Source organism: Procambarus clarkii, chromosome 9 (assembly GCF_040958095.1).
Source record: "Procambarus clarkii isolate CNS0578487 chromosome 9, FALCON_Pclarkii_2.0, whole genome shotgun sequence".
NCBI classification, from domain to species: domain Eukaryota; kingdom Metazoa; phylum Arthropoda; class Malacostraca; order Decapoda; family Cambaridae; genus Procambarus; species Procambarus clarkii.
Genome location: NC_091158.1, coordinates 52106304 through 52116303, shown reverse-complemented (window position 1 = coordinate 52116303; position 10000 = coordinate 52106304). Strand labels below are relative to the sequence as shown.

Here is a 10000-nt window from a genome sequence, read left to right as displayed (position 1 = left end):
AGTTAAATCTACCGACCCCACCTCCATCTGAAGCCTTTAACTTTGTTTTAGCAAAATGGGACCGATTTCAAAACCATTTCAGAGTGGCATAGAAAATAATATGTTCCCAAAGACATTAAGTCGGGCAGAACAAGATTTTGCTGATGCAATTCAAAGTGCACACAAACGCTATCCCACTGAAAAAACTATTCAGACACCAAAGATTACTGGTACTATCGCAAACGTGTTAGAACTCGGACTCAACAGCACAATGGAGCTATATAAAAAAAAAACAGCCAAGTGACCACAAATGGACTTTGTGAGGTCGAGGAACATGTGCAGCAAGAGACCAGGCTAATAAACACGAAAGTGGCTAGAATGGTGTTCACATCTGAATGACCACCTTAGAGGTGGCAGCAAATCCACTGGGCCAAAGGAAATAAAACACCTAAAAGCCCCACACCTTAAGGATCCGCATCAGAAGCGGAAGTACTGGCAACCAGGAGGCAGAAAGCAGCCAGTACTCAACTTGCAGATGTACTGGCAGTGCAGACCGGAAGAAAGATGGCACAGAATCTTTACAGCATTTGCAGAAGTTTGACACTAATAACCATTACACACTAGACGAGCACAATTGAACTAATACAAACTCCAAGAATACATCCCCGAGATACTACAAAATAACCTATAAAATAATTAGGAACCTCTGCCCAGAGGGAGACGCTGCACACTTTACGTTAATTAATCGAGCCTGGACTTCTAAAACTAAATCTAGAGCTTTTAATAGAGCAAACGGTACCGATCCCAAAACCCAAAGATTCAGCAAAACCCAGGCCCATTTCTCCAAAGCTGAGCAGCAAAGACAGGCAACAGAATGACACTCAACAGACTTTAGTGGAAAATACCTAAACTGCACCATGGTATGTAAGACTATAGACGAGAGGTTGGCTCGGTGGACTGTATTACAACTGTTACCTCACTTTAACGACAGATCAGGAGGGCCGATATTCCTGGACCACGAGAAAGCCTTTGAATTTGCTATTCTCTGCTGCCTTATTTATGAAGAGGTCCAAGTTAACCTGTTCTCCTGGACTAAAAGCTGTCTCAGAAGCAAGAGACACTTCATGGCACAGTTTCTCAATAATAATAATAATATAATAATAATAATAATAATAATAATAATAATAATAATAATAATAATAATAATAATATAATAAAAAGGGACATGAAAATGATACACCGCAAGGCGGCATTTTTAGCCCCCCCTTCCTCTTCAATTGTTTAATGGAAAGAATAGAGGTTAAAACTCCCACAACACTGCAGGCTGCCAAACTACGCAGACTGCTGTCATCATCAGAAAAGGAAGGGACGAGGCGTGCGTTGCACCCAAATGCTTAGACTGCATCACTGAAGAGGCAAAGCAGATTGGTATCAAACTCAACCCCACAAAGACAAAAGCCATGTCCATAATAAAAGCGAAGCCCAACGTGTAGCTCATAGTACAGGGTCAAGCAATTGAATGGTGATCACTTAGTATATAGGAATAATCATGGACATAAGAATTTTAATGCCGAGGTCACTTTAGAGAACAGCGGCTCAGACAGCAATCTTCAGGTCACTAACCTCCCTCTCTGGAGGAGCCAATCTGCAAGCCCTTCGCACATACGATGTACAGGCAGTCAGACCAGTAATCCACTATGCCGTACCTTCACTCAAGTATCACACCAATAATTGAAAAAGCTTGAAATTGCTCCAAACAATGTTACGAGAACTGCCCTGGGAGCCCGTATGTGGACTAAACTTTAAACTACACTGGAAACGGGTTTGCCCTCTCTTCAAGAACGAATATCAAAGAACAGCTACGTTTATCAGCAAGATAATTATTTCCCCTGATCCAGTCCCAGTACGGCAGGCCTTTGTGGTTGGACTTTGCCAAAACGGAAACTCTTGGCCTGCCAGAATGGGAAATTTCCTAAACATAATTAAAAAGCACGATTTTTGATAGCGTGATCAGTCACACCCAAGTTACACTTGTTCCCCGCCATGGGAGGAGCTACCTTCAAAATAGTAATAAAAGGTCTTCCGATTAAAAAGGAAACCTACAATCCCACAATCCTAAAGCGCATCATAGAGAAGCAAATGTCAGCATTCCAGTAGCAGGACCCACCCACAACTTCACAGACGGATCGGTTTACACAATATGAGTGCTGGCGCTGCTCTTTGCACGGACAGTAAACAGGCATATTGGAAATCATAAGGACCAGCATCAACCCAATCCGAGCCGTTTGACGAACAGGCATTCGCACATGCGATTGTGTAATGGCATTTCGAGTTTCGTGCAGACTCGAAAGCTGCACTTCAAATATTAGGAAAAAAGCAGTGGAAAGACTACGTGGAAATAATTACCAACATTTTGTATCCGAGCAGTCACTAAAGGCAAAAGACTCAACATCACCCTAAACTGGATCCCGTCCCATGTGGGAATCCCCTTAAATGAGAAAGCTGATGAAATTGCTAAATTGGCAACACGTCATCCATTGATATAATCCAACCCAGCCTACAGTACATGAAAGACTATCACCAAAAAGCTCATCTCAACAAAGCTTATCTACACCAGAGTAGCAGAATGTTCGCCCTCTGTAATATGTTATCTTCAGAACAACAAGTTAAAAAAATTAAATATCCAAAAGGAATCCACAGGTAAATAGCAGTTCGGTTATGTAGATTACGTCTAGGTTACAGATGCAACTGGGAGATTGGTTAACCCCGACAGAGTGCACCGTCTGCCAAACAATCACAAGTGTCACTTTTTCGCCGCCATCTTGAATGTGAAGCAACCAACGACCTTAGAGGAGCTTTAAGAGTACTCGAATCTTTCCGTAACCACACTGATGCCATCAACACTGCCACTCTTATGGTAAAAAAAAGGCATCCAGCAGCTGGACACCCTCAAATACTGTCAACCCCGCGATAGCAGCCCGACGATTAAATTTTACCACTTACGAGCTATTCATGCCCGTGCCACCTTTTTGGTGGCTTAATCTTCATCAATCAATCGGTAGAATTGCGAATGTACTCCCAACACCTGTTGTACCTGATGACCTTTCTGCTGCCACAACTGCTACCATACCCTCCGCCCTGGTCGCAAGTCTCACTGCCTTCACTTCCACTCTACAGACTACCACCAGATCGACCACGAAAACTATAACAGACTAGAACCACCCAAGGCCCGGGTGGCACAAACAGTATTTCCTTCTCCAGTTCCCAACACTCCTACCATCACTATCTCTCGGCAGTAATGCCAGCAGACGTGCCGTTTACAAATTCTAACAGCACCACCAATGCTCCTGAAATAGCTTCTACCACTAATCCACGACACCCGAGCCTACCTCAGGCTGCGGGATTAAAGACACCAACTACGTATGTTACAGACTCTTCAGACCAGGAAATTTTAGTAGGAGTCTTTCGCCACACCACAAATATCACACCTACTTATACAAGATGACCTCGAAGAGGTCACCTCACCAAACTTCAACGACAGCACTGATCAGCCAAAGTCTCAGGCAAACAGAAAACTGAAAACCTGGAGGGCTATACTAACCCACCAGCTCCATAATTGGTACCGCTAGCCCTTCGGGGCTGAAATTCACAATGAAAACCCAAATACATCCCCCAGATCTTTAGTATCAGTTACTGATCCAGATAATGGATCTGGAAGAGCTTATACTTAGGGTCTCCATAGCCCATTCTACTTTGAACTTTTCCTTTAAGTAGCCGACTCTTGACAATAACAAAATACTGTTACTTATCCGATCGACACTGATGAGCACGAACCGCCCAGTGAAAAGTAGAGTGACTAGATAGCCAGAAAACACTGCCCATTATAAAAGTCTCACTTTCCAACCTCCTTCCAATCCTAGAACAAAAGGGGAAAGTATCCTAAAGTGTACAGGTTACGGCAGTGAGCGAGACAAGCTGGGTGTGTGCAAGCCTGCACGTCTTGTACCCACCGTTTTATCGAGCAATAAAACCACTGGCTCTCGGCCGAGCAGGTTATTGGAAAAACCAAACTAGTCAATAGGTAAACCCCAAGTGGCGGCAGCTCAAGGAGGGAGAGGAAAGGGTCTATACATGTCCACTACACATGGCTCCCACGTTTAAAATTTGATCCAATTATTAAAGAAAACAGTCTTGTCAATATTTAGATTGAGACTTAAAAAAAATTCAAATGAAGGAATAGAAACGGCAGGATTAGAGAACATTTTACCAATATTTATCTTAAGTAGCTGTATTTTAACTAATACTCTAATCGTTTGATTACAAACCGTACGACTCTTGCTTCATGAAGCAGTGATTGCAAATCCAACCATTTTATTCCCATAAAACCATTAGAACAGTAACCAACTCGGACCTTTGTGGTTTGAAGAAGGCTAGGCGGAAGGAGGGTGCTGGGCAGGTGGGTCTTCATCACTCTCGGAGCAGGTAGAGCCTCGCTAATCTGCAGAAACACTCCGTCTTCTACCTTCTTGCCTGGACACATTTGACGAAACATTTCTGTGAACTGCTGAGGATTCTCAACAGTGCTTCTGATGGTCTTGCTGTCAAGCATCATGTCAAAACTGGAAATTTTTGTTGTTGTGTTGTTGTTATTATTACTACACCTACCCAGAGCTGAAATACTTAAATTTAATCGCTTTAGAATAAATACATTTGAGTTTATTCTTAAATCACCAATTATGCAATAAGTTCTAGCAATACATTTCTTTATATAAACCCATCCAGAAGCACAAATACAGGATCCTTCATATATTGCAACCGATATATGAATGGTTCTTTGCTAATCTCACATGTTGCACCCGACAGTTAACACAAGACTTCACATATTCAAGCACACATTAACATCACGTGCACAAACGTGTGGTAATCATGAGGTAATAAAGAAATTTAAGCCAAACACTTATTGTCACAAAACTATCATCTTAAAACAATATTATGCTTCACGTTACAAATTTTATATGACCTATACCCAGGGCCTGTATTCTGTCACAGGATATCAGTCCCTAACTACTTATTGTGTCCAACCTAATCTCTGGTTAAAGAGTTACAAAAACCATGTGCACCATAGTACAAAGATTGACGTTCTAAGCAATTAGGTAGAACTTTGTACTATTGTCCGGAAACATTTAAAAACTTATTCCAATGCCTAGTATAACATTTACTTTATTAAACCTCCGATTGCACGTAATAGACCTAGGAAAGGTTAGGTTAATTTGTCTTTGCAACTACAGTGGAAAAGTTAATTTATCGAAATTCAATAGTATTGATCCCTACTTTTCTAATTAGGTTGTACATCTGCACGTACTATTGTCATCCTTCGTCCCAATACAGGGGGACGGGTTTAATTGTCAGAGGTCCCATTTCCTGAAAACAACAATGTAGTGTGCGAGTGAACAATTAATTTAGGACAGTTTAGCATCAATGCTAAACTGAATTATCCAACACTGACAAAGAGAACCAATCACCAGAGTCGGACATGATAATTTTGCTTACACACAAGACCAAGTGTTATAAATATTTACCCAAGACCTCCGAAGCGATTGCTTCACATGCATGACCTATTTTATGTAACTACAGTATTGAGCCAAAGTATTTGGGCCAATCATGAAGATTGGTCCAAATACCAATTTGGTAAATATACCAAAAATTGAAGTCATTAAAGCCTTCATGAAAGGCTTTAGTGACTTCATAAATGCATTTAACCGTAAAGCCAGGGTAAGCATCCCAACCAGTATTAATATGCAAGAAATTTATGACATTTATTTCCTGCAACCACTAGTATTTAGTCTGCCAGCCCCCCCCCCCTTCCCCCTCGTGTCCACGGAACATATAAAAGGTGGCATCTCCCCTCGCCCAGCACCGCCTCAAACACTCTTATGACAATTTACAATTCCCATCCCTCTTTTTGCAACTAATAAATCAAGCTGGGGCGAGGCTTTATTACAGACAAGTACAAACGCTCACAAAAATGTATCTTGACCTTCTAGGGAGCCGGTCGGCCGAGCAGACAGCACGCTGGACTTGTGATCCTGTGGTCCTGGGTGCGATCCCAGGCGCCGGCGAGAAACAATGGGCAGAGTTTTGTTCACCCTATGCCCCTGTTACCAGCAGTAAAATGGGTACCTGGGTTTAGTCAGCTGTCACGGGCTGCTTCCTGGGGTTGGAGGCCTGGTCGAGGACCGGGCCGCGGGGACACTAAAAAGCTCCAAATCATCTCAAGATGACCTTCCCAAGTGCTATATAGTCTTAATGGATTTGCGCTTTCCCCAGATAATGCCCCCCCCCCAAAAAAAAAAAAAACATTGTTTGCCAGCACTAATCTGAACAGTAAGTAAGTAATTATCAAAAGAAGGCACCAAACCGGGAAGGCTATGTAGCACCATCAAATACGCAAAATAATCAGAGGGCACTAAATATCACCAAGGATGCCAATACGAGAACAAAAACGCATAAGGCGAATGATATCAAAAGTATCCGAGTCACCAAGAATTCTATCGAGGGACAGGTGACCGCGAGGGGCGGTCGGAAAGCAAGACACACGCTCGTCCTGGAAGTCAGGACATTCAAGAAGGACATGCACGACCGTAAGAGGGACAATGCAACTAGGACAATAAGGAGCAGGGCGGCGCTCCATCAAGTGACCATGGGTTAAGCGAGTATGGCCAATACGCAACCTCGCCAGAGCTGTTTCCCACCGCCGGTTACGGTGGAAGGAGGACGGCCACGAGGAAACACAACATTTAAGAGTACGTAGCTTGTTACCAGTAACAGACAACCAAGAAGCCTGCCAACGGGTAAGAACTGAGGAATGGATAACCGGGTAAAAGTCGGAATACGGAATGCCTTTACGAGAGATGGGACAAGAGCGGACAGCTTCCTTAGCGGCAGCATCCGCACGCTCATTTAAAGACACACCAATATGGCTGGGAACCCAACAAAACTCAACCGACTTAAATTTACTGTGAACGAGAAACAGCCAATGCTGGATCTCGACAACTACTGGATGAACCGGATTAAAGGACCCGAGAGCCATGAGGGCACTACGAGAGTCAACAACAACCACAAAGGAAGACTGACAACGAGAAAGCAGGAGACGAAGAGCATAGAGAATAGCATAAAGTTCTGCTGTAAAGATGCTAGTCTCCGGAGGCAAGCGACACATATAAGTGCGATCAGGAAAAACAACAGAGTAGCCAACACCGTCCGCTGACTTAGACCCATCGGTGAAGACAGAAACGGAGCGGGAGTGAGAAGAAAAGTGCTCGAGGAAAAGGCGTTTTAGAACCGTAGGAGGGGTAAAAGCTTTAGTGATACGGGTCAAGGAAGTACAAAACCGCGGAAGAGGGACCCTCCACGGGGGCCTCGTGTTGTTCCAGAAGGAACAACACGAGGAGAAACATCAGAAATACGAACGGAGAGAGAATCCTGTAGGCGAGATAACCGGACAGAAAGAGGGAGGTGGTGAAGAGGAACAGGAACCGCAGGAGGGGTAAAAGTTAAAGCACGACAGAGGCGAGAGGAAGGATGTTGCAAGGACCGCGCAAGATAGCGAAGACAGTAGCGATCACGGCGGTCCTGGAGAGACAGGAAGCCAGTGTCAACATACAAGCTAAGGATGGGAGTCGAACGAAAGGCACCAGAACTGAGGCGCAACCCAGTATGGTGCAAAGCATCAAGACGGCGAAGAGTAGAAGGAGAAGCAGACGAGTAAGCAGGGCAACCATAATCGAGCTTAGACAGGACGAGAGAGGAATGTAAAGCAAGGAGAGTGCGCCTATCTGCCCCCCAAGAAGTATGGGACAAGACCCGAAGGAGGGTAAGGGCCTTAGAGCACTCAACACGGAGGTAAGAGATATGGGGAGACCAAGACAAACGAGTGTCAAGGAATAACCCCAAAAGCTTCGCGGAATCTTTGTATTCAAGGGGATGACCATAAAGCGACAAAGAGGGACGAAGAACAACCCGTTTCCGCGTAAAAGTCATGGCACAAGTCTTAGAAGTAGAGAACTTGAAGCCATGACCTGTGGCCCAAGACGACACGGCATCAATTGCAAGTTGAAGCCGGCGTTGAAGGAGAGGCGAATCATCACCCTGACAACAAAGGGTAAGATCATCGACATAGAGAGCGGAGAAGACACCAGAAGGAAGAGAGGAAAGAAGACCATTGAGGGCAACAAGAAAAAGAGTAGTGCTCAGAACACTACCCTGGGGCACACCTTCGTATTGCTGAAAAGAGGGAGAGAGAGCGGTACCAAGGCGCACCCGAAAGGAACGACGAGAGAGGAAGCTGCGGAGAAAGAGAGGGAGATGACCACGAAGGCCAAAAGAATGAAGTTGAGATAGGATATGATAACGCCAAGTGGTGTCGTAAGCCTTTTCTAGGTCAAAAAGGACGGCAACAACGGAGGTCTTCGCAGCAAAAGCAGTACGAATATAGACCTCCAAGTTCACCAGGACATCTGTCGTGCTGCGGCACTTGCGGAAACCAAATTGAGAAGGGGAGAGGAGGTGATGGTGTTCCAGGAACCACATCAGACGAACGTTAACCATACGTTCAAAGAGTTTGCAGACACAACTTGTGAGAGCAATAGGGCGAAAGTCCTTAGGGGAAGTACCCAGAGACCCCGGTTTGCGAACAGGGAGGACAACGGCATCGAGCCAGTCCTCAGGGACTGACGACGACTCCCAGATCCGATTATACAGACTCAGTAAATACTGAGACGTGCTCGGAGGGAGATGGCGAAGCATCTCATAATGAATACCATCGGAGCCCGCCGCCGTAGAACCGCAGAGGGCCAGGGCAGAACGAAGTTCAGAGAGAGAGAAGGGATCATTATAGGGAAGCTGAAGATGAGTGCAGAAATCTAAAGGACGAGACTCAAGGACAGGTTTACGAAGAAGGAAAGATTGGGGAAGATGAAGACCAGAGCTAACAGAAGAAAAATGGGAACCCAGTTCGGAAGCGACCTGCAACGGGTCCGCCACAAGAGTATCATGGAGGTGAAGGACCGATGAAACATCGGGAACGAACTTACCCGCTATCTTGCGGATACGCTTCCAGATCTGGGCCAGAGGGGTCTCGGACGTAATTGTTGAGACATAAGATGCCCAACATTCACGTTTAGCCGTACGGATGGCCCTACGGGCCACCGCACTCGCTTTCCGAAAAAAAGAAAATAATCGGTCGTCTGCCTACGGCGGTGCCTCTTCCAGGCTGCACGCTTACAGCGGACAGCCCGAGCACAGTCCGCATTCCACCAGGGAACGCACTTCCGTGGACCCCGAGAGGAAGAGCGAGGAATAGAGCGGAGGGCAGCGTTGAAGACAGTGTCATGAAAAAGGAGGAGAGCGCGAGAGAGAGGCAGAAGGGAGAGGTCAGGGAGAGCAGCACTCCCTGACCTCCCTGACAGGTAAATAGGGTCCCGTCTGCCTTAGCAAACTGCCACCTAGGGAAAGAGAGGGAAGGGCGAAAAGAGAAAAAGGAAACAAGGATGGGGAAATGATCACTTCCATGGAGGTCATCAAGAACCTGCCACGTGAAAGCTAAGTAAAGAGAAGAAGAGCAGAGAGAAAGATCAAGACAAGAAAGGGTGCGAGTCCGAGAGTCCAAATGAGTGGGCTCACCAGAATTCAGAAGAGACAGGGAAGAAGAGAGGAGAAACGGCTCAAGGAGGCGACCCCGGGTATTCGTCAGAACGTCACCCCAAAGAGAATGACGACAATTGAAGTCACCCAGCAGGAGCACAGGCTCCGGCAAGGAGTCCAGGAGGTGTTTCAAATCAGGAAGAGAGAGCGGGACACTCGGGGGGAGATAAATGGAACAAACTGTGTACCATTTCCCCACAAAGATACGAGCAGCAGAACAATGGAGAGGCGAAGGAAAAAGTAAAGGAACAAAGGGAACATCAGCCCGAATCAAAAGAGCAGAAGAATTAGAAGCCCCAGCAATGGCTGGGGGGGGGAG

The 10000-nt window shown here is 45.5% G+C and overlaps 1 protein-coding gene across 4 annotated transcripts in view; it reads right to left on the bottom strand.

The window, feature by feature from the left end:
* Positions 1-10000, bottom strand: part of LOC138362973 (sulfotransferase 1E1-like) — a 76262-nt gene that overhangs the window by 11509 nt on the left and 54753 nt on the right. For 2 of the 4 annotated variants that reach the window (XM_069321538.1, XM_069321539.1), the window contains exon 4: positions 4391-4598. In XM_069321538.1, the coding sequence (XP_069177639.1) occupies positions 4391-4598 (208 nt within the window). Of the gene's footprint in view, positions 1-4248; positions 4599-10000 lie in introns of those variants that run through there. The other 2 variants (XM_069321536.1, XM_069321535.1) reach the window with 2 other exon arrangements.